We start from the raw sequence: 24,518 nt of genomic DNA, 5'->3' as shown, positions 1-24,518 counted from the left end.
ATCGACAGCACTACTCAATCTAGATAGTCAAAAATTAACATCATACAAAAGGGAGCGGGCATAACGCCATTTAAAAACAAGTCTAAATTTGTCCCCCTTATGGTAAAAGATGCCATTGACACATTTCATGACTGTTTAACCAACGATATTAAGCATTTATACACTAAATCACGGAAAAGAACCAAAATCAATTATGACCACCAGCAAGCTAAATATATAGCGCTAATGAAAAAGCTGAGCGCTAACCCTGATATAGTCGTGAGGACGGCAGACAAAGGTGGTAACCTTGTGATTTGGGCGAAATATGATTATGTGGTAGAAGCTCTGCGTCAACTCAACAACACCTCTTGTTACAGCAAAGCTAATAAGAAGGAATACCTCAATGCAAAAATTTCGTTGGAAAAACTTCTGAGTAAATATCGACGAGAAGGGTTAATTTCAGGAGAGGAATTCAAGTTTATGTATAAAGAATTTCCCGTCCTCCCTGTCTTCTACATCATGTAAGCTGAACCGGATTCTCTAGCTCTCCCTTTTCTGGCAACAACCATATGTTCCCAAACTCCGTAGCTTTCATAATGGTTAGACCATGCACCATTTCCTCTTTTCCTCTCTCTTCTCTCTAACACAATGAGCAGTCAGGTTCCCTGTGGCTCATTTGTGCATTATATGATGGAACTGTAACTTTTACCATTTATCTATATATTATATGTCACACAAATTTGTTAGATAGTCAGGTTCCCTGTTATCTATCACAGTCTAATATAATATATTTGTTGATGATTTGCATTTTTTTCACATGTATAATGATAACATCCAGTGCTGTATATACATGTGTTATACAATTTTTATGATCATTTAGTTGACGCCCCTCTGTACCATTTTAGACCTTCGGTACACCTTTCACTTCCCCTTTTAATCACATTTTATCACTATTTGCACTGTTCACATATTAACTGTCATATTCTTTTATGGGAAAAAAACTTTTTCTGATGAAATGATTGTTTTTAGAATGACTTTGTAGATCCAGTTATGGTTTCTGTTTTAATGACGGGTAACCAGTTGTTTTTTCATAGTGCATTCTTTTATAATTACAGTATAATGAATTTTTTACTACCTTTTAGAATATACAGTTTGCACTTTATTTCTAGCCTCTTTTGCACACTAGGCAGGGTTGTTCTAGCCTTTCTGGTTGTTAGCCGAATAGTACTGTTGAGCCCTCTTTAATTATGTTTTTCATTTCTGTACTGTTAGCATTGCTTACAATGATAATAAGTTGACTTACACTATTATTAGTTGATAATCTCATTATGTGAAATACTCTGTGATTATTTGGTCTCAAGGCAACTGGATTTAACCAGTTATGTTCTTGTAAAGGAATTTATTCCGAAAAAAATGTTTTCCTTGAGACTCACTAATAAGGTTGGTACATATATAATGCATTTAAGCATGATTTAGTATGTGTTTGTCGCATGGTTCCAAACTGCTATCAAAACAGTCTGTTTTCCCTATCAGTTTGGTCACATGACCACTCAGGGAGGAGGGCGGCAGGCGTGGCACTCAAGCACTTTAAAAACCAAAAAAATTCAGCTACACCCTGCATGTGAACAAGGGCTGCATTGCCCGAAACGCGTCATGGTTGGTTGGTTCACGAAAAAATACTGACAAAATAAACCTACCTGGAAAATAAGCTGTGGTCTGTCTCCTGCTTCGCCGGTCCTGTGGGATTGGAGGTGGTATTGCGGAGTTCCTGTTAATATATATATATATATATATATATATATATATATGAAAAATGAAATCAACTCCTTGCAATATCCGCTTTGCGCAGCCACAGCAATACGCCAGCAACGAAGGAGACGGACCAGCCAGGTACAGCAAGATGGAAATTTTATTTTTCACAGAGGAAACAGCTACGCGTTTCGGGCCAACTTGCCCTTGTTCACACTGTAATTTTACTGAAAAACAATTGCGTTTTTTTATATGCTTTTGAAAGTAACCACACCTCTAGTGATAACGTCACAGGTCACATGGTCATAGACATAAACAAAAGGAAAGAGCATATATTTGTTTACTCTTTCCACTCGTATTTAAGACCATTACAATTTACAATTACAGGATCAATCCATAAAAGCCTCGAAATTCAATGGCATGGATAAGAAGCAAAAATATTTCTGTATAAATACATACATATTGCAAATTGTAAAAATAGGTTATCAACGAATATATTCCATTGTCATGTCCATAAAGTGACTAGTGCAACATTTAAGAAAGCAGCAATTGAGATAAAGTGAATGTGGGAATGTGCAAAAAATTGTGCAAAGGAAGCAAAAAGTGCATACTGCATAGTCAAGAAGTTATTCAATATCTACAGCTCTATAATCTCAGGTCCCTGAGATAATAGCATTAGAATATAATAAAACATCCTTAACCCCTTCCACGCTCATGACGAGCTGGGCTCGTCATGAGGTAGCCTCCTCGCACGCTCATGACGAGCCCAGCTCGTCACGTAACATGCGCTTTACAAAATCTCAGCGTGCGAGCGGAATTCCGCCCGTACGCATGCGGTTAAAAAGCAGTAAAACCATGTGCATGTGTACGAAAACCATGAATCTCAGCAAACTATGCATCAAAACATGTGTTGACATAAATAACAAAAAAAGAGAGAAAAATCATCATCATGCACCTATAAATAAATATACATATATTTAAAAATGCATAAATAATCTAAGTAGAAAAAGTAGTTGAAATTTTCAATTTTTGAATGAAGATATCAATATCTGAAAGTAGAGAAGAAAAATACAAATTGATTGTGTAGAAGTTAAAAAGTTGAGTCAGTATATATAAATAAATAAATAAATAGGTGAATATCACCATATCAAAAAGTATTTACAATCTTTCTCTATATGTACATCATACATTTTATCATATATATCAAACGAGATCAAAATAAAAACCAGTTATTTTAGTATATAAAGGATACATGGAAAGGTTAAACATATAGCCACTGAGAATGATATCACACTCAACAATAGGGATCCTAACTGTTGAGTGAGGTGTGGCTATATTAACTATGAATGACATGGGAGAGTGCAAAGAGTCGATAAAGTACAGTAAATTTATATGTAATGATGCATCTCTTCCGTGGTATTTAAACCATTAGGCCATCTACTATTGAATTCTAGGATCATCCTAGTTTCCAACTGTCTAAGCATGAGATCACGATCCCCTACTCTTCTTAATAACGGAATGGCTCCCACCACAAAATACTTGAGACATGACACATCCTTGTTGTGGACAGTCTTGAAGTGGCAGGCAACCGGGTAAGCCGGATCACTATGGATGATGGCTCTCAGGTGCTGCAATATCCTGACATGCACCTGCAGCCTGGTACTACCAACGTAGTTTAAGCCGCAGGTGCAAGTCAGGACATATACAGCATGATCCGTTTTACAATTGTAATTGCCATTGATGAGCTTACCTTCGGGACAGAAAGGGGTCGAATAGCGAGCGGTATTTATTCCAAATTTACAGGCTCGGCAGCTAGAGCATTTACGAAAACCTCTAGCTGGCTGAATCCATATTTTCTTCTGCTTTAGCTCAGGTGCTGCCTTGTCCAAGGAAGATCCCATATTTTGAGCTCTTCTAAAAGTAATTATGGGGGACAAAGGAAGCGTAGGCCCTAAGATATTGTCACTTAGTATTATGGGCCAATTCTTTTTTACAATCGCTTTGAGCTGTCTATCCTCTTTACTAAAGGTAGTTATCAAGCATGGACAGTTGGATGTGGAGTTATGTTTAGCAGAGATGGCTTGAGAGTCACTTTATATATATATATATATATATATATATATATATATATATATATATATATATATATATATATATATATATATATATTTGGGCATATTGCTCTCTTCTAAGCTGATTGATGGCTACATTTTTTTTGCATTCAAAGTGGCAGACTGGTTATTTACTTTTTATTATATATATATATATATATATATATATATATATATATATATATATATATATTCACTGAAAAAACCATAGGTTATAGACCATATATAGTTAGGAATTAGCATTTACAAAACCTTGAAAATTCACTGAAAAAACCATAGGTTATAGACCATATATCGTTAGGAATTAGCATTTAAAAAACCTTATTTTACTCACACAAAACCATTGAAATTCCATATATAGTTAGTTGCACTAACTATATATCGCGCACCCGCAATCCACTGCTGATGATGTCACATATTACATCATTCATGACATGGTCAGTGACATCACTGATGACATCACTGATGACATCTCAAATGACATCACTGATGACATCACTGATGACAACATCCAGTGACTGTATGTTTCTGTAAAGTTAAAATATGTCTTACATATTGAAGAATGAGTGGAAGTATAAGTGTCTGGATGAAGGATTTAGTAGGTGCATGACTGAATGTATGAGTGAGTGATTAAATATGTCTCACTGAGTGCATGGGTTAGTGACTAAACTGTCTTAATTTGTGCATCATTATGTCTGTTGTTCTGTAAACTGCTGCATGTGTTGATCAGTAGCTATATGATTAACTATATGGGTTATTGATTGATTGTCCAAGTATTTGTATGGGAGACTGAGTGTGTGTGTGGCTGGCTGGGAGGTGTGTGACTCTGTGCAGATCAATGTGTACTTGTATCAATGATTGTATAAGAGAGTAAGTATGTGTTAGTATATGTTTGAAAATGTAAGGTGCTCTATGTTTAACTGTATAGACAAGAAAATGGAAGTGTGATTGATTCTTTACAGGACTGACTAGGTGTGTGAGTAACTCCATGGATGAGTGGCAGAGTGTGAGTATCTGTATAGGTGTATGAGTGCATATGATAGTGTTGTAAAGATGAGTGATTGTATGTATGAATGATTGTATGGGTGAATAAGTGAATGTGTGTGTAGACGTAGGAATCAGTGAGTGCGTATGTAGTAACTAGTATTGGTGTGTGAATGGTTTCAAAAATTATACTCTGTATTTAACACTGGGTGTAACAAAGGTTATATTAAAATGTTTGGAGATGCATTGTATTGTCACATGAATGATATCATCAGTGATGTGGTCATTGATGTCAAATGAGATGTCATCAGTGATGTCATCAGTGATGTCATTTGAGATGCCATCAGTGATGTCATCAGTGATGTCACTGACCATGTCATGAATGATGTAATATGTGACATCATCAGCAGTGGATTGCGGGTGCGCGATATATAGTTAGTGCAACTAACTATATATGGAATTTCAATGGTTTTGTGTGAGTAAAATAAGGTTTTTTAAATGCTAATTCCTAACGATATATGGTCTATAACCTATGGTTTTTTCAGTGAATTTTCAAGGTTTTGTAAATGCTAATTCCTAACTATATATGGTCTATAACCTATGGTTTTTTCAGTGAATTTTCAAGGTTTTGTAAATGCTAATTCCTAACTATATATGGTCTATAACCTATGGTTTTTTCAGTGAATTTCAATGGTTTTTTAATAGCAAATATCATAAGCTGTTGAATGTCAAGTACGTGGTAAGTAAAAACATTTTCGTGTTTATGCACACTGATCTGCTTTGAATGCTGCCCCCCACCCCTCATTTCTATTAGGAGTACTCTCTCTTTGCAGATAGTGAAGGGTAGTTAACGCAGGCCTTTGCCCCCGTTGTAATCCGTCGTGCCTGCTTCTCTCTCCATTTGATTGATTGTTCTCTTTGGTTCATTCTCTATTTACAAACAAGCACAGAGTCGCAATACTCTGTTTAGTCTTTGCAGATAGCGAAAAATCGTGTAAAAAAACAAAAGAAATCGAGCAAAATCAGTAGGCCACTAATGGGATCTCTTTTTGACCTCGCTAAAATAGAAACATTAGGAACAACCTGTTGAAAATAGCAATGTGTATGTACATAAGCTGCGTTCATTTGTGTTCACAGTACCCCTTGTTGATTGTTTGAATCGAGCATTGAATTGTTCGAAGTTGATTCTCTTAAGGATCTTCTCTGCCTGCAAACGAGGAAGAATAGGAATATTCTCTCTCCCTTTGCAGATAGTGAAGGGTAGGTAACGCAAGCCTTTAACACGTCGTACCTATTTCATTCCTCATTGATTGATTGATTGTCCGAACATTAACTGTTTGGGAATTAGTTCTTTTTGGAGGTATTCCCTGTTTGCAAATAAACGTAGGAAAATCTTTGCAAGTAGTGAAAGGGTACGTAATGCGGACCTTTCTCCCCCGTTGTAATCTGTCATGCCTATCTACTCCCCACTGATTGATGCACCTGTTTCACCCGGACCATTTACTAGAGATAGGTCATCTGGCCCGACAAGAGAGCACCCCTAGTGAAAAGGACATATGCAATAATAACGAAGTGATCACTGTATCCTGTTAACAGAAACTTTAGCATGAAACAACCTGGAAAGAAAAGAATAGGAAAACGAAAATCAGTAGGCCACTGATGAACTTTTTATTAAATAACAAACAAAGAAACGATAACAATACGTAATGATAAAACCTATTATTGTCCTAGAAACAAGAAACGTTAAAAGTAAGCCCGTAATAAGAAACCTGAAAACATCGCCCCTCACTGCCCCAAAACGTGTCTGTCCCACCGCCTGCCACGGCCAAATAACGGCACACTGGGAAAGATAGAAGTCAGCAGACATCCGCCCCATTCTAGAAACTTCCAAAGGGCAACAGGTTTTCGGCTACGCCCAGCCGGAAGCAACACATATAAGGCGGGTCCTGCTGCCACGCCTCGGCCAGGAGATCATCACGTAGGGTGTAGCCGGAGGAGAGGCCGAGGCCAGCGGGACCCGGCCAGGGGGATTGACAACACTGGAGAGTTTTAGGGGGGGGGAATGTCCGTGTCCTCGACCCTCCCCTCTCTCTCCCAGTCCGGCCGCGGTGGCCCTTGAGAGTTGCAGGTTGTCCCTCCACACTCTCTCCCGGTCCGGCCACCAACGGCCGGGGGCTGGGGCCGACGGAATCCGGCTGCAGCCGATGAGCCAAGGAACCCGTTCATGGGGCCAGAGCAAAGGGCGTCCGGCCGCCATCCACCGGAGGTCCGGCCCAAAGACGGACGGGACATTTCTTCTTTCTTGAATAATTGCTGCAACAACCCTGGGGGGGGGGATGTCTTGCACATGCCTCCGACCCCCCCCCTCTCGTCCTCATCGCCTGGTCCGGCCATAACAAATCTCAAGCGAGACGCCGTGGGGTGCACTGGGAGGGAGAGACGGTGCGAACAGGCCTCTCCCGCCTCCCCAGGTGGAGGCTTCCCACCTGCACCCTCAGCGCTCCAGGCGCCCGGAAAAGGGTTCTTCCACTGTGGCGATGCTGCAACGTCTCGCCCGGCAGGGTGGAGCCCGTCCGCTCATTTGACCCCGCGATCGCCAGTAGCTACCGAACTCTCAAAATGGCGGTCGACCTGGCAAGAGCGGGCCCAGCATAAAGAAATGGCCCGGTCACTGGTTGACTCCACCACCGTAGTCCTCCACGACCTTGAAGATTCTAGAGGAGCCGCGGAAGTCCCCGACCCCCGCAGACACCCCCGATGGGGAATGACTGCCATGATCGCCCGTGGAGTGACGAAACTGTAGCCGCGGGACGTCGGCGCTCCCATGCTGGCGCCAGCCTCAGTTTGAATGACTAGAATCCTGCAGACCTCAGTTCCGGTGAAAGCACAGTGTGACCCGGTAGGAAAAATTGTTGCACCCCCTCCCCTTTTTGACTGATGGTTCAAACCACCGATCCTTTCCTTTGCCCTTTTAACGGAACTTTGGACTGCCTCCCCCCCCCCCCGCGGCGCCCCACGCTGTTATTTGCTGGGCGGCAACTTACTAGACATCACCTTCGTGCCATCTAGATTTCAGCGCGTTCTGCTGCCTTGGAACTATTCGCACAACAGACTGCTACTGACGACCCACCCCCAGGCAACATCTTCTGAATTTTCATAATTTGAAAGAACTAGTAACATGTCCTCATCAGGAATTTCCTCTTCAATCATCTCATCAGGAATCTCCTCATGAAAAGTCTGCAATGATGATTCTTGTAACTCTATGGTCTCCAAACATTCGATAAATTCGCCATCAAGAGATTGATCAAAAAAATCATTCAAGTCATCTCCTCCTTGTGAGAATATTTCATTATTGGTGCTGTCAATTTCATTAAATGTAGTGGATAATTCAAAAGAAATTGCCACGGTCTCTTCATTGTTTAAATGTTTTTACTGTTTTTGTTTTGTTGTATATATTTATAAGTTATTAAAGTTTTATATTCCTACTACTTTGTTGGAGTGCTATATATTTTTAATGTGACACATAATTGTAAAAACTTTGATGTACAAAGAGTCATCCCTGGAATCTTCCGCTTCAGGCTCGGTCCCCTCCCCAATCACAATACAGGATGGTTTTCAGATAGTATGAACACGTGTGGTGTGACGGATCTCATCGGGTGTGGGCCTTGATCTACTATAACTCCTTTGAAGAGGGGTGATTCTTTACAGCTGGGGCCATAAACTACATCTGCAGGGCTAGCTGATAGCCTAGGACCGGCCTGGACAATCGGACACATAAGAAGAGGAGTGTCAGAGGGTGCGGTAGTGAATAGGGCGAAAGGGAGGTGTCGGGCGGGCACAGAGTGTGATTCTCAGGGAAGAGCAGCGCAGATGGGGGAAGGTTTATTGCCCATGCATAAGACAGAGAGCGGGGGTGAGCAGTGCCTGGGGAAGATGCTTGCGAGGGTGGGGAGCCATGCTACGAATCGACAGCGTGCAGAGAGTGGGTCTGGTCAAGGCATCTAAAATGGCTGCCGTGCACAACAAAAGTGTGGCATTTCAAAAAAGGCAAGATGGCGCAGACAATGTTTTTCAACACTTCCTCATTTCCTTCGAATCGAACGTTAACAGACGTTGGTGCATATTGCCAAATTTAAGCGATATTTATCGCTAACGATGCTTAGCAACGAATTTTTTTACCGCTAAGCATCGTCAGAAATTATCGAAGATAAACCTTGCTATTATCAAGGTTTATCGCAAATGCGATAAAAAACGGCCGCAATGCATGAATATCGCTAAAAAGTCAGCGATATTCATGCATTACCGAGCTAATGCTCTTAGCCATGTTATCCACCTCCCATTGGATAACATGGCTAAGAACTGCTCAGGGCAGGTGTTACTTTTTGGAGATATTCGCGCTTAGCGCGAATATCTCCAAAAGTTGGTAATAGGAGATAGATATCTTGCATGTTGTAATGCAAGTTATTGTGGTATATGGAACTCATACCATAATCTCTCAGGAAAGCAGAAACTGATCCTTTTGGGACCGCCTGAGAAGGCCTAGGGGGTGAGGGGTACTCTACTTTGCCCCCTTTTCACGTTCCAAACTATTTTATTTTACTCTCTTCTGTAATTACACAAAATGGCAGCGATAAGATGCATCAGAGACAGACAGTGAGAGAAAGGAGGCCGGAGATGAAGAAGAGATGTCAAATACACATTGGAGATAATATAGTGGAAGAAGGAAAGTAAATATGAGTAAACTTACCATGTAACATAAAAATGTTCCACTCTATACTATAAGTCTCATTTTATACTACAATCACTTCGCTACAACCTCATAAATTAAAAATAAAAATGAATGATGTCTCAAACAATTTTTGTATTTCTAAATATAAATTTATTCTTCTGAATTTTCAAAATTTGAAAGAACTAGTAACATGTCCTCATCAGGAATTTCCTCTTCAATCATCTCATCTGGAATCTCCTCATGAAAAGTCTGCAATGATGATTCTTGTAACTCTATGGTCTCCAAACATTCGATAAATTCGCCATCAAGAGATTGATCCAAAAAATCATTCAAGTCATCTCCTCCTTGTGAGAATACTTCATTATTGGTGCTGTCAATTTCAATAAATGTAGTGGATAATTCAAAAGAAATTGCCACGGTCTCTTCATTGTGAGCCATTTTATTTTGAAATTGCTTGCTGTAAATTGCAGAAAAAAATAATCACTTTCATTTATCGTTTTTAGTAATACATAATATAAAACTAACTTTATCAAGTATTTAGTATAACAGAAGGACTGTAAATAAATAACAGAAAACATTTTTCAAATTATCTTAAAGTGTACAACATAGTTCCCCTTACAAACTAACAACTCACCTTTTTAAAAGTAGGAGAAGTGTTAGTACTGTGTAAACCAAACACCAGAAATTGAGCACCAAAAATTCCTCACAAATGTACCTCAGACAGTAGTATCACAAAATGGCTGTGGTTTCCTCTCATTTTAGATATATACATAACCAATTAACTTTCATCACACACAAATACAAAACCAAAGTAACATTTTAATTGGTTCTAAATTTCAACACTTTCAAATGTGTTTTCCCCATGCAATTTTCCATAGGACATTTAGATACGTCTACAGCCTGAATGGCTGAACGGAATTACACCAAACTTGGCAAAATGGTACATCAAACCTAAGAGGTCAGGGAGGATCTACTATGCCCCCTTATGGCCATTTGCCCCTTCGCTTTGGCCTCCTCTTGTCTCTCGATCCTACCGAGAGACAAGATGGCGGCCGCTACGGACTGTTTACAATGTTTACAGACGCCGGAGAACCAATCAGCTTCGCAAAGCTCCGTTACGCGAAAAGTACGCGAAGCGGAGCGCTGTTACAGATATATATCTTTTTTTGAACGTTAATTTCTCAAAATCCACTGGAGCACATATATTGAGACCTAGCAAAGGCACATTGGGCTACCAGTCCCTACAATTTTGCCAAGTTTCGTGCAAATCCATTCAGCCGTTCGATTATTATTATTATTTTTTTTTTTTGCCCCGCGGGGCCCATTTAAAAGCTCCACATCAAACCTAGAGGGTCAGGGAGGATCTACTATGCCCCCTTATGGTCATTTGCCCCTTCGCTTTGGCCTCCTCTTGTCTCTCGATCCTACCGAGAGACAAGATGGCGGCCGCTACGGACTGTTTGGAATGTTTACAGACGCCGGAAAACCAATCAGCTTCGCTTCACAAAGCTCCGTAACGCGAAAAGTACGCGAACTGGAGCGCTGCCTGGTCCGCTGTTACAGATATATATCTTTTTTTGAACGTTAATTTCTCAAAATCCACTGGAGCACATATATTGAGACCTAGCAAAGGCACATCGGGCTACCAGTCCCTACAATTTTGCCAAGTTTCGTGCAAATCCATTCAGCCGTTCGGGCTAAAAGTGAGGCCAACCGCCCTATGGAAAACTCAATGTTAAAAACACGTTTTGGGACCCCCCTTTTTTCTCGGCCCCCCCTTGACGAAACCCCCCCCAAATTTTCAGGGGCTGCTCAGAAACAAAATGTTCCATTTTCCTGAAAATTTCAGCCAATTCCGTCCACAAACGCCAAAGTTATTAGACATAGAATTTTCAAAAATCCCATAGAGAAAAAATCCTAACTATATATACCTACTGGCGACCGCCAGTAGGTAATATATATATATATATATATATATATATATACATATATACATATACATATTTATATATATATATATATATATATATATATATATATATATATATATATATATATATATTGGGCGGAAAGAATCCACCCGACAGTTGGAATCTCCTCAACCACGCCAGAACCCTTCCGACCCACTCAGTCGGCTTACAATCTGCCCGACTGATTGCAATGTTCATGGTGGGAAAGTAAACCACACGGTCATTCTGAATCGGTTCCAACTGGCTCTCGGAGTATCCATGTTGGACGGAACCACATCGTGCACCTCTATGGACAGCGTTTCCGACCGACCTATTATGATGCCGATTTCCAACAGCCTCTCTGAGTTGGCCTGTCCGACATGAAAAGGCTGTAGGAAAGTGACTTTGGGGACACTAGCAGGGCCCCCTTTAACCTGTAGTCTCCAGTTGGGGGTTAAGGAGGTACCTAAGGGACCCCCTGTAAAACCCTGCACTGTTAAATGCTCTTGAAAGAATGTTAAGAGAAGAAAGTGGGGATATTTATATCATTTGGGGTGGGACTTTAATATTGCACTGTGTCCTAAAAATGGTACAAATATTTGTGGTATTATGAATGAAGAAGGGGAAAGTGAAACTCATTTTACACACACACAATACGGGAACACTCCAGCTTAATTGGGGGACAGCTGAGGGCTCGGGGTAACAGTTATGCTATGTTCTTCTGTTAAGCGCTCAGAGACCGGCGGTGATAGGCGCTATACAAATAATCTATAACATAACATAACATAACATAACACCCTAAACGAAATGGCTTGCAATCTTGATTTAGGATTTGCTAATGAATTAACTTTTAATCCGGTGTCCTTCAAGAGTACATTTAACGGAAGAGGGTGCTTTACAACACTAGATTACATCCTACTTTCTGCAAATTTAGCATCAAAGACGAGCCACTTTGTAACACATGATATCATTTTGGCTGAACGCTTCCCATTGAGTATCTTATTGAAACTACTGACTCCCCAAACTAAGCATGATCATAGGTGTGGACAGGGAAGCTTGGTGGGACCTGGACGTGGTCTGCTGAGGCTCTGCAGCCGGGCTGCCCAGAAGTCAGCTCATCCTCGTCAACTAGGGCGGTGAATCACCTCCCCTAGCATCGGAACCGTGGCTGCATCAGAGGGTGCCTGAAAACAGCGGTAATCGGCGGTGCCCGCAGAGCTACGGGCGGCGACACCTAACCCCGGGCCCGGACACAAGCTGGCGGCTACCAGTCATTAGCATTGACTACCTCTCAGCGATGCGCCGGGCCAGGCGATCTCCGGCTACGAGTGAGCCCAGTGAACACCCTGTGCCCGGGCAGAGCGAGGTGCCGACTCTGCATCCCTTACCGCCAACCACTGCGGACCCGCCATACCCCGGCGGGGGTCCGCGAGCTGCCGAAGCCTGACGGCGGCACCTCTACAGCGGCGGCGTCACCGTGGGGCTGTACACCCTCGACGGCGCCGGTGACCTTCTCCGGCATTCAGCGGGGGCGGATTCTGGGACCGGTGACACGGGCCCCCGCCCTCCAGCGGACTTTTGACCGGCATAGTTTTCGCGCCGGGGGTGCCTGATCTTAAAATGGCGCTGGCACAGTGACGGTGCTCGCGTCCCTCAACCGGTCCACCCCTGGGGCTCGGAGCACGGTGCTCCAGAAGGTGAACGGCGCATAATATTGCCCCCCTACTGCTCCCGCGTGCTCCCCCCTATGTCTAGCCAGGACCCGCGGGGGGGCCATATTGCGAACTACCCTTGCCTGACCCCAACATGGCGGCCCGGGCACAGCGAACAGGCTAACACCGGGCAGCCGCCCCCCTCACAGATGCAACGAGTGGGCACCTAGGCTACCCCTACCCCGGGCAAGAAGCACTGGAGTGTCACGGATCCTGCGTTCTTCATGGCTGGCTCCCGGGGGATTGCCGGGACGAGCGCTGCCGCCATCTTCTGTGCCCCCCCCCGTGCGGGGATGGACGGCGACCTAGACGGGGAGCAACTGTGACATAAGGACACCCCCTGAAAGCACGGCTGGCGGCGCGACGGAACGGACCCCGCTGGGGTGCTGGCGACCCGCGGGCGCACTACGCCACCTACATCAAGAAGTCCACGAGCAGGGCAATCGTCTTCCAAGAGCGCGCTGCCCCGGCCTTGCCCCCGCGGCTAACTCTGCAAGGAGCGGAGGAGATACCTACGGACCGCAGAATAGGGAAGCCTAGGGCCACTCAACAAACATCGGTCCCAGAGACGGCGCCGGAAAATCAGCCCACACCAGCACGCTCCCTAAAACATCCACGACCCAGCCGGATATGTACCCCTGTATGCCGGCATTTTGTATTTGGCTTGACCTCCACTGTTTGGTCAGGGAGGCTGAGATGCTGTGAGACTGTGGGGATTGCACCTGCAAGCTGCCGACTGGAAGAGGAGTTCTTGATGGGTCACTGGCATCATTGTAAGAGCACGGAGGTGGGGTGATGTGCAGGCTGCAATGACGTGCTGTACTGCGTGACTTGCGCCCTTCCCCCAATGCAATATTGATGCCCTGGTATTGTACTGACCGCGAGTGGTGTATGAGTGCAGACTGGAGCTCTACTGCAGGACTTGGGGCATACGAATTGAGGGGCCACCTGCATACTTTGGTATGATGCCCGATGGAGCTACCTTGTTAGCTTTGGGGGAGATTGACTTTGGGCTCCCTCCTTTGACTATCACCTACCCAGCCGGACTTCGGACTATCGCACCAGCGTCTCCCCTGACCTTACCTTCCCGCTCCCACTTCCCCCAACCCTCCCACTCCCTCCGCTCCTACTCTTTCCAGCTTCTGTCCTCTGCCCTCGCATGCCCCTGCCCTTTGTCCCCACCCTGTTTTTCTGTAAGCCTCTTCCCTCGCCACTTGAGACTGAACTATTTTGTATGATGCCCGATGGAGCTACCTGGTTTTAGCTATAGGGGAGATGGGCCGTGGATTCCCTCCTTGGTCGTCACCTACCCAGTCGGTTTTTAGGCAGACTTCCTTTCGTCTCTACGGTTGTCTCTTCCCTTATCCTCACTCTCTCGCCTCCCCTACCCCCACTACTTTATCTCTCCTTTCTCTCCTCCCCTAATGTTTTGCTGACTGTTCTATTTAATGTTTACTTGTTGTTCTTTTTCTGGTATATTGTCGAACCACATTGTTGCACTTCCTTTCGTCTCTCCCGTCGTCTCCTCCCGCATCCTCCCTCTATTTATGTCTCTCCTTCCCGCCTCTCTCAATGTATTGAGACTGAACTATTTTGTCTGATGCCCGATGGAGCTACCTGGTTTAGCTATAGGGGAGATGGGCCGTGGATTCCCTCCTCGGTCGTCACCTACCCAGTCGGTCTTTAGACAGACTTCCTCTCGTCTCTACGGTTGTCTCTTCCCTTATCCTCACTCTCCCTCCTCCTCTACCCCCCACTACTTTCTCTCTCCTTTCTCTCCTCCCCTAATTGTATTACTGATTGTTTGATATAATGTTTACTTGTTGATCTTTTCTGGTATATTGTTGAACCACATTGTTACACTTCCTTTCGTCTCTCCTGTCGTCTCCTACCGCATACTCCCTCTATTTATGTCTCTCCTTCCCTCCTCTCTCAATGTATTGAGACTGAACTATTTTGTCTGACGCCCGATGGAGCTACTTGGTTTAGCTATAGGGGAGATGGGCCGTGGATTCCCTCCTTGGTCATCACCTACCCAGTCGGTCTTTAGGCAGACTTCTTTTCGTCTCTCCTTATTGTCTCTTCCCTAGCTCCTATCCTCTCTCCCCTGAATCTCTCCCCTTGTCTGCCCTGGGATCACAGCTTACTGGAATTTGAACGTTGCCTTGACTCGTCTACCGGTTTGTGTCCCCATCACCCTTCCCCTCCTCTTCCCATGCTGTGTCTCTCACCACCCCCTCCCCTTTCCCGCCCTCATTATCTGTCTACTTCCCGTACTCCAACCACCCCCTCCTGAATTTCTCACCTTGCCCGCTTTTCCCCTTTCGTATTTGTGCTTATTGTTTATCTTGACCTTACATGTAACTATGTTGCCATGCACTAAGAACTGTGTAACCTTTGTAATGATGTAAACTGTAATTATGATCTGATGCTCATGTAAAGCGCTCTGATACCTCCGGGTCTAGCCAGCGCTATATAAAACTTAAAAAAAAAAAAAAAAATTTCAGTGAATTTGAAAGGTTTTTTAAATGCTAATTCCTAACTATAACGATATAACGATTGTGAAACCTATGGTTTTTTTTAGTGAATTTCAAAGGTTTTTTAAAAGCTAATTCCTAACTATAACGTTTGTGAAACCTATGGTTTTTTCAGTGAATTTCATCGTTTTTTTTAAAGCTAATTCATTTGTATATCGACTTTGTAACCTACGATTATTATTTTTTTGTTAGCTGATTTTTACAACAATTATTTATATATATATTTTTTTAAATCATTTGTTAAATGTATATATTTTTTTTTACATTTTTTCCTGGTGCGCTCAGGGTGCGCGCACCGGTAAGCTCTCACGAGAGCGCACCCAGAGCGCTATTTCTGCGTTCGTAAAAAAAAATATGCATGAAAAGTAAATAATAATGGAAGACATTTAGTACCATATTTATAAAAGCAGTATTTTTGATTTACGAAATGAAAATGATTTTGCATTTATGTAAAGCTATCAAAACGTCACTCAGGCGCGCCGCGTAAGCGCCCCCGGAAGCACCTACGTTCACGCTGCGTAAGCGCCCCCGGAAGCGCCTACGTTCGCGCCGCGTAAGCACCCCCGGAAGCGCTCCGGTGCGCGTAGCGTAAGCGCGTCAAGTCATGTGACTTTAAAATAACTCTTTTCATTGGTTGCTAACAGTTTTTTTTACAAAGAATGAAATCCCCACCCATTTCCTTCACTTCTTCTTTCACTTTTGTGACTGCAAGACCTCTCTTTTTGCTCTCGGATCTTTGTTGGATTGCTATCTTGGATTACCATGGCTGCCAGAGCATCCAGCAGTGAAGATGACACAGAGGGATTTCTTGATGAAGAGGTTCCTCAGCCGAAAATAAAAGAACGCTTCATATGGAAGTTTTTTTCCATGCCAAATGATCAGAAAAAAGTAAATGCTCCAAAGGTGGAGTGCAGGATTCATCACACTGTCCTGACCCCACCAAGAAATATTCATTTGGAAACTCCACTATGATTCGACATGTCGAGAGGAGGCACCCCCAGAACTTTGCCCGGGAGAGTGTCAGGGCTCTGGCACGAGAGGCTCCCAGTGATGGGGCCTCTACTTCAACCGGAGGAGAAACTACATCAGGGAGGGGGCGATCACAAGAGCTGACTCCTAACATTCAGCCTGCTTTTAATAGAGGCGTACTTAAATGCAGATATTGTGATCAGCTACTTTGCTATGGGGAACAAAGTGTTCAGCTCATGGTTTGAGCATTGGATAACCATCGCTGCCGTTCCCAGCCCTAATTTTTTTTTTTTTATCCTGTTGAGCAGTTTCCCATTCCCTGTTTTTTTTTGCAAAAAAAGGAAAAAAGAAGAAAAAAAAAGTTCTTTTCAGAACTACCTCCAATTCTCATCAAAGAGCTGTATTCTTAAAAAAATGAAAAAGACTAAGTGAAGTGGAGTGCATTGAGAGAGGAGAGGAAAATGAGTGAGAAAGCAAAGAAAGGGATGAGAGGAGAAGGGAAGTGAAGTAGGGGGACTGAAAGAAGGTGAGTGTGGGGAAGGAGAGTGAGGAGAAGGAGAGTGAACATGGGGAATGTGGATACGTGAAAAAAATGTAGTAAAGGAACGGGGGTGTGGAAGGGTAAGAAAAGAGCAGTGATGTTTTGGAAAGAGTGGAGATACAGACTGGAGTGTGAGAACAGGTAAGTAAGGCAGTGAAGAAACAGAGAAAGTGAAAGAAAAAATAAGAGTAGAAGACTGAAGGCCTCATTTTTGCACCTGCCTCACAGCAGGCGTAACACTGATGCAGGCCCTTTAACATGGGCCTGGCCCCATGTGAAAGGATGCATTGACGCAAGAAAGGGTCATAGAGGTGACGCAGTGTATTCTATGAGATTTCACTGCGTCACTTTCAGGACGCCGTTGCGTCAACATTTTGCACATGTCTTACAGCAGGCGTAAGACTGACGCAGGCCCTTTCACATGGGGCTGGCCCCATGTGAAAAGATGCATTGCTGGAGTTGCGTTTCTTTTGTAACACACTCCAGCAATGCATCACTTTTGCGCTTATAGATACGTCAGAAATACTGACGTATCTGTAACTCCTTGTGACATAATGCGTCATAAATTAAATATGACGCATGAGTAGAAGACTAAAGGCCTCATTTATGAGGCCATGCGTCACTTTTACGCCACCGGTGCGCCACTTTTTGTGACACACCAGTGCTGTAAAAAATGCACCTTGTTGAGTCATATTTACAAAGTGGCGCATCTAGGTAGATGCATCACTTTGTAAACCCCTGCGCCACATTATACCTACGGCAGGTGTAATGTATGCAAAAGGGGCGTATTGATGCAAGAAAGGGTCGTAGAGGTGACGCAGTGAAATCTATGAGATTTCACTGCGTCACTTTTAGGACGCCGTTGTGTCAAAATCTTGCGCGTGCCTCACAGCAGGCGTAAGACTGATGCAGGCCAGCCCCATGTGAAAGGATGCATTGCTGGAGTTGTGTCACTTTTGTGACACACTCCAGCAATGCATCACTTTTGCACTTACAGATACGTCAGAAATACTGACGTATCTGTAACTACTTGTGACAATGCGTCATACATTAAATATGACGCATGAGTAGAAGACTGAAGGCCTCATTTATGAGGCCATGCGTCACTTTTACACCACCGATGCGTCACTTTTTGTGACGCACCAGTGCTGTAAAAAATACACCTTGTTGAGTCATATTTACAAAGTGACGCATCTAGGTAGATGCGTCACTTTGTAAACCCCTGCGCAACATTATACCTGCGCCAGCTGTAATGTATGCAAAGGGGGCGTATTGACATAAGGAAGGGTCGTAGAAGTGACGCAGTGACATCTAAGAGATATCACTGCGTCACTTTTATGACGTTGTTGCGTCCAAATCTTGCGCCTGCCTCACAGCAGGCGTAACACTAACGCAGGCCCTTTTACATGGGACTGGCCCCATGTGAAAGGATGCATTGCTGGAGTTGCATCATTTTTGTGACACATTCCAGCAATGCATCACTTTCCTCTAAACACTCTACATTATTTTTTTTACTCTAAATTTTTACAGTTTTTCCCTGTGGTGCGCTCAGGGTGCGCGTACCGGAGAGCGCACCCGGGAGCACACCCAGCGCTTACCCCGCGAATTTTTTTTTTTAAAAAAGAAGTTTTTTTGCCCTTCAGGGTCCTTCTAGACCCCCCTCAGAAAACCTAGGGGGTCAGGGGGTGTCTATTCTGCCCCTTTTTAATTATTTCCCCATTTATTTTTCACCTCTTCTGTCTCTGTTCTTCAGCGTCACAAGATGGTGGACTATGCAGACCATTTAGAATGTTTACAGACACCCAAGAGCCAATTAGCTTTTGAAATTTACAACCAATTAAAATGTTTCAATGGTTTTCAATTTGTGTGTGATGAAGTTTCATTGGTTTTCTACTAATGAAATGGTTTTCTAATGAGAGGGAAACACAACCATTTTGTGATAGTACTCTTTGAGGTACATTTGTGAGGAATTTTTGGTGTTCTATTTCTGGTGTGAAATTTACACAGTATTAACACTTCTACTGCTTTCTAAAAGGTGAGTTGTTAATTTGTAAGGGGAATTTAATACTTGATAAATCTAGTTTAATATTATCTATTACTAAAAACAATAAATTAAAGTGATTTTTTTTCTGCAATTTACAGCAAGAAATTTGAAAAGAATATGGATCTCAATGAGGACACCGTTAATATTAATTTTGAAATTTCTGCGACCTTTGTTGAGGCGAGTTTGATTGAGGTCTTAAATGATCCTGTTCATAACACTATCCATGAAGAAGACCTTCTTTTAAGAGAAGATGGAATGGAGGATTTGAATGATGAGACTTTGGATGCTGAATTAATGGAATGTTTGGACTATGTTGAGTTCCAAGAGTCATTTATGAAGAGTTCTGATGAGGAGATTCCTGATCAGATAATGTTAGAAGTACTTCTAAATTATGAAAATTCTGAAGAATAAATGTATATTTATAAATTATAAATTGTTTGAGACATTTTTCTATCATTCTACTTGAAATTTATGAGATAGTAGTGAAATGATTGTGGTATAAAGTGAGACTTATAGTATAGAGTGCAACTTTTCTGTATTACATAGTAAGTTTACTCACAGTTACTTCTCTTCTCCCACTATATTTTCTCCAATGTGCATTTCACATCTCTTCTTCATCTCATGCCTTCTTTCTCTCACTGTCTCTCTCTAATGTACACTATCGCCGACATTTTTTGTATTTTCAGAAGACAGTGAAATGTAATGCTCCAAAAGTGGAATGCAATATCTGCCATACTATATTTTGCAGAGGAGACCCCAGAATGAAGTACAATTTTGGTAATCCAACTATGATTCGCCACATTGAGAGGAGGCACCCCCAGAACTATTCCCGGAAGAGTGTCAGGGCTCTGGCACGAGAGTCTCCAAGAGATGGTGCCTCTACTTCAACTGGAGGAACAACTGCATCGGTGAGGGGGCGACCAGAGCAGCTGATCACAAATATTCAGCCTGTTTTTAATGAGGCCTCCATGAAATGCAAAAATTGTGATGCCCTACTTTGTTACGGTGAACAAAGTATTATGATCATTGTTTGAGCATTAGAGAACCACCACTGCCGTCCCCAGTCCTAATTTTAGTGAGAGAGGAAAGGAAAATGAGTGAGGGAGCAAAAAAAGGGACGAGAGGGGAAGGGAAGTGAAATAGGGGGATTGAAAGAAGGTGAGTGTGTGAGTATATCTAAGTTATAGGGAGTGAGCTTGACAGAAGAGGAGTGAGAGACTAAAGAGATGGAGAGAATAAGACTAACAGAAACAGAATGAGGTAAGGGGAGTGTAGAACTAAGAAGATAGAGGGAGTAAGACAAGGAATTAGTGTAGTGGAATAAGGAGAGTAAGGGAAGGGAAAACAGTGAAAGAGCGAAGGATGGGAAGAGAGAGGAAGGAATGTAAAGGAGAAGGTCTGAAAGAAGATGAGTGTGGGAATATGGCTCAGTAATAGGGAGTGAGCATGATAGAAGAGGAATGAAAGACTAAGAGGACAGAGAGAATGGGGGTAACACAGAGAGAGTGAGAACAGGGGAGTGAGTAAGTTAGAGAACAGAGGGATTGACAGAAGCAGTTACTGAACTGCAGAAAGAGGAGTAAGGGAAAGGAAAAGAGTGAAGGATGAGAAAAGAGAGGAAGGAAAGTAAAAGAGGTCTGAAAGAAGGTGAGTGTAGGAGTATGGCCGAGTTATAGGGAGTGAGTGTGATAGAAAAGGAGTGAGAGACTAAGAGGACAGAGAGAATGAGGCTAACAGAGAGAGTATGAGGGAAGGGGAGTGTACAAATAAGAGGACAGAAGAAGTAAGAGAAGGAGTTAGTACAGTGGAATAAGAAAGTAAGGGAAGAGAAAAGAGTGAAGTAGCAAAAGAAGAAAAGAGAGAGGAAGCAAACTAATGGAGAAGGTCTGACAGAAAGTGAGTGTGGGAGTATAGCTGAGTTATAGGCAGTGAGCGTGACAGAAGAAAAGAGAGAGACTAAGGGAATGGAGAGAATTAGGCTAAAAGAAAGACATTAAGGGAAGGGGAGTGTAGAACTAAGAAGACAGAGAAAGAAAGAGAAGCAGTAAGTGAAGTGGAGTCAGGAGAATAAAATAAAGGAAATATATAAAACAATAAAGTAAAACAAGAGAAAATAAAAAAAATAAAGGAGAAGGCCTGTTTTTCCCTATGGTGCGCTTCAGGACCTCATTTATGAGGATATGCGTCACTTTTATGCCGCCGGTGCGTCACTTTTTGTGACGCACCAGTGCTGTAAAAAATACACCTTGTTGAGTCATATTTACAAAGTGACGCATCTAGGTAGATGCGTCACTTTGTAAACCCCTGCGACACATTATACCTGCACCAGGTATAATATATGCAAAGGGGGCGTATTGACGCAAAGAAGGGTCGTACAAGTGACGCAGTAACATCTAAGAGATTTCACTGCGTCACTTTCAGGACGCCGTTGTGTCAAAATCTTGCGCCTGCCTCACATCAGGCCTAAGACTGACGCAGGCCCTTTCACATGGGGCTTACCCCATGTGAAAGGATGCATTGCTTGAAATTATTTTTTTACTATAATTTTTTACACTGTTTTTGTCTGTGGTGCGCTTCAGGGCCTCATTTATGAGGCCATGTGTCACTTTTACGCCGCCAGTGCGTCACTTTTTGTGACGCACCAGTGGTGTACAAATTGTACCTTGTTGAGTCATATTTATAAAGTGACACATCTAGGTAGATACGTCACTTTGTAAACCCCTGCGCCACATTATACATGCGTCAGATGTAATGCATGCAAAGTGGGTGTATTGACGCAAGGAAGGGTCGTAGAAGTGACGCTGTGAAATGTATGAGATTTCACTGCGTCACTTTTAGGACACCATTGCGTGAAAATCTTGCGTCTGCCTCACAGCAGGCGTAAGACTGATGCAGGTACGGGGATGGGGTCCCCGGGGCCAGAAGTGGTCAGGGAGGGGGGCCACATGGTCCCCCTCCCTTTATTGAAAAAAAAGATTTGCCAGGCCCCAGGGGATGTGGCCCCCAGTGCCAAAATCGGGCAAGGGAGGGGGCCTGCAGCCCCCTTCCCGTTTTTTATTTATTTATTTTGTATATGGGGCAGGCCCTGGGGGATGTGGTCCACAGGGCCTCAAAAATATTAGATGAAGCGGGCCCACACAGCCCCCTTTCAAGCCCAAAAAAAAATCTGGCATCTCGCCAGAGGCCTCAACCCCTCCCTGCACCACTCTGCAAAAGCATCGCTTGGCGTGTTCTAAGTTGGGGGATTAAGTCCCCTTGAATCCTGAGAGTCCCTGGGGTCCAACAAGGCCACAAAATACCTCCAGTAATCCCCATACAGTGGGATTGTTGAGGTGGTCTGAGGGCACACCCCTTTTTACACCACTTTGCAAACGCGCCTGTTGGCACATTGCTGATGGGGTGATGAGGTCCTCTTGTGTCCGGAGGACCTCAGGACTAAAGTCGACTTCATCCCCGAGCAGCAGTAAACCAGGAGGCGCATTTGGAGAGTGGTGGAAAAAGGGAGCATGGGCTCCGACCACTCTCAGCAATCCAGCTGTGTGGGGCTTACTGGAGGTTCCTGGTAGGCTAGTTGGTCCCCTGGGACCATCAGGATTCAAGGGGCCTTAATTCCCCAACCCAATATGCACCAGTAGGCACATTTGCAGAGTGGTGGAGAAAGGGGGCATGGCCTGCTAAGACCTCTCAGCAATCCCAGTGTGTGGGGCTTACTGGAGATAACAGGTGGGCAAGTTGGCCCATAAGGACCCCCAGCAGCGAAGGGGACTTTAATCCCCATCCAAGAGTGCACCAGGGAGCATGTTTGCAGATTGGGGGGAAGGGGCGTGGCCTGCTATGAGAACTTAGCAATGCTGCTGTGTGGGACTTAATGGAGGTAACAGGAGGGGTAGTTGCCCCCCATGGTTGTCCTTGGGGGCCAACTACCCTCCTGTTACCTCCACTAAGTCCAACACAGTGGGATTGCTAAGAGGTCTTCGGAGGCCACACACCCTCTTTCTCCATCACTCTGTAAATGCACCTCCTGGCACAGTACTGGTTGGGGGATGAAGTCCACTTTACTCCTGAGGGACTTTGGGGGCCAAGAAGCCCTCCTGGTGACTCCTGTAATCCTACGCAGTGGAATTCCTGAGTGCTGGTTGGAGGCCCAGACCCCTTTCTCCGCCACTCTGCAAACGTGACGACCAGTTAAAGTAGCATTTGTAATTTTATAGGTCTCGCATTTGCAAGAGTTAGAGCTATTGGCATTATAAATATAAACGTTTTTCATTCATATTTTTTGGAGTGGAGTGGAGTGGATGTGCGTTGTGTAGTGGAATTATGTGATATATTGTGCAGTGAAATTATGTGGATAGAAAGTATGTGGTATTTTGTGTATAGGAATTATGTAGTTTGTGTTATGGAGAGCAAATATGTGGTATGGTAGTCTTTGTTGTGGAGTGGTAAACTCACGTCTAGTCTTCCTCATTTCCATAGAGGCTAAACTGTGAACTCAATAGGACAAAAAAAGAAGGAATCACTAAGGAGCACTTTTGGACCTAGTTTGAGGTATGAGCAGGGCCACTGGAATTATGCAACTGTTTGGCTGCACCAACTTTCGCATATTTATGCATTTTCTGCATTAGCCGTATAATCCATTATGTGCTGCCTAATCTGCAGATTTGAACAAAAAAAGCCTTGTTTCTAGCTCAAACGGCTCGAACGTTACCAAAAATGCAGCAACAAGTGTTATAGCGTGGTGGAAGGTAATTTGTAAACCTAGAATGGTCACCTGTAACTTATTGCTGAATATGGGTGTTAAATTGGTTCCAATGGTGTGCACGCCACTCTTGCTTCTTTCTGCGCCTCTCTTGCCTATTTCTGCATTTATTTCTGCACCTCTTTTGCCTCTTTCTGCACCTCTGTTGGCTCTTTCTGTACCCCTCTTCCCTCTTCCTGTACCCCTCCTGCCTCTTTTTGCACCTCTGTTCCTTCTTTCTGCACTTCTTTTGTTTCATTCTGCACCTCTCTTGCTTCTTTTCTTAACCTTTTCCATGCTCATGATGGCCGTCATGATTCACGGTGGGAGTGTGCACACGACGGCCAGGGGTCATCCGAACCACACCCACTGATTAGAATCTTAGCACCATGGTGGAAATTGCGCCACAGCGCAGAGGTTAACCCCTCTTGCCTCTTTCTCCACCCCTGTTCCCCTTTCTACATGTCTGTTGCTTCTTT

At 43.6% G+C, this 24,518-nt stretch overlaps 1 protein-coding gene across 1 annotated transcript in view; it reads left to right on the top strand.

Moving 5' to 3' along the window:
* The first annotated feature begins 225 nt into the window (after positions 1-225).
* Positions 226-24,518, top strand: part of LOC144762731 (trace amine-associated receptor 5-like) — a 47,929-nt gene continuing 23,636 nt past the window's right edge. Inside the window, exon 1 of the mRNA XM_078647982.1 lies at positions 226-500. Coding sequence (XP_078504108.1) covers positions 226-500 — 275 coding nt within the window. The remainder of the gene's footprint in view (positions 501-24,518) is intronic.

This window comes from Lissotriton helveticus, chromosome 6, assembly GCF_964261635.1.
Source record: "Lissotriton helveticus chromosome 6, aLisHel1.1, whole genome shotgun sequence".
Taxonomy (NCBI): domain Eukaryota; kingdom Metazoa; phylum Chordata; class Amphibia; order Caudata; family Salamandridae; genus Lissotriton; species Lissotriton helveticus.
The sequence above is the reverse complement of the archived record's forward strand: the minus strand, read 5'-3'. Positions and strand labels throughout refer to the sequence as shown.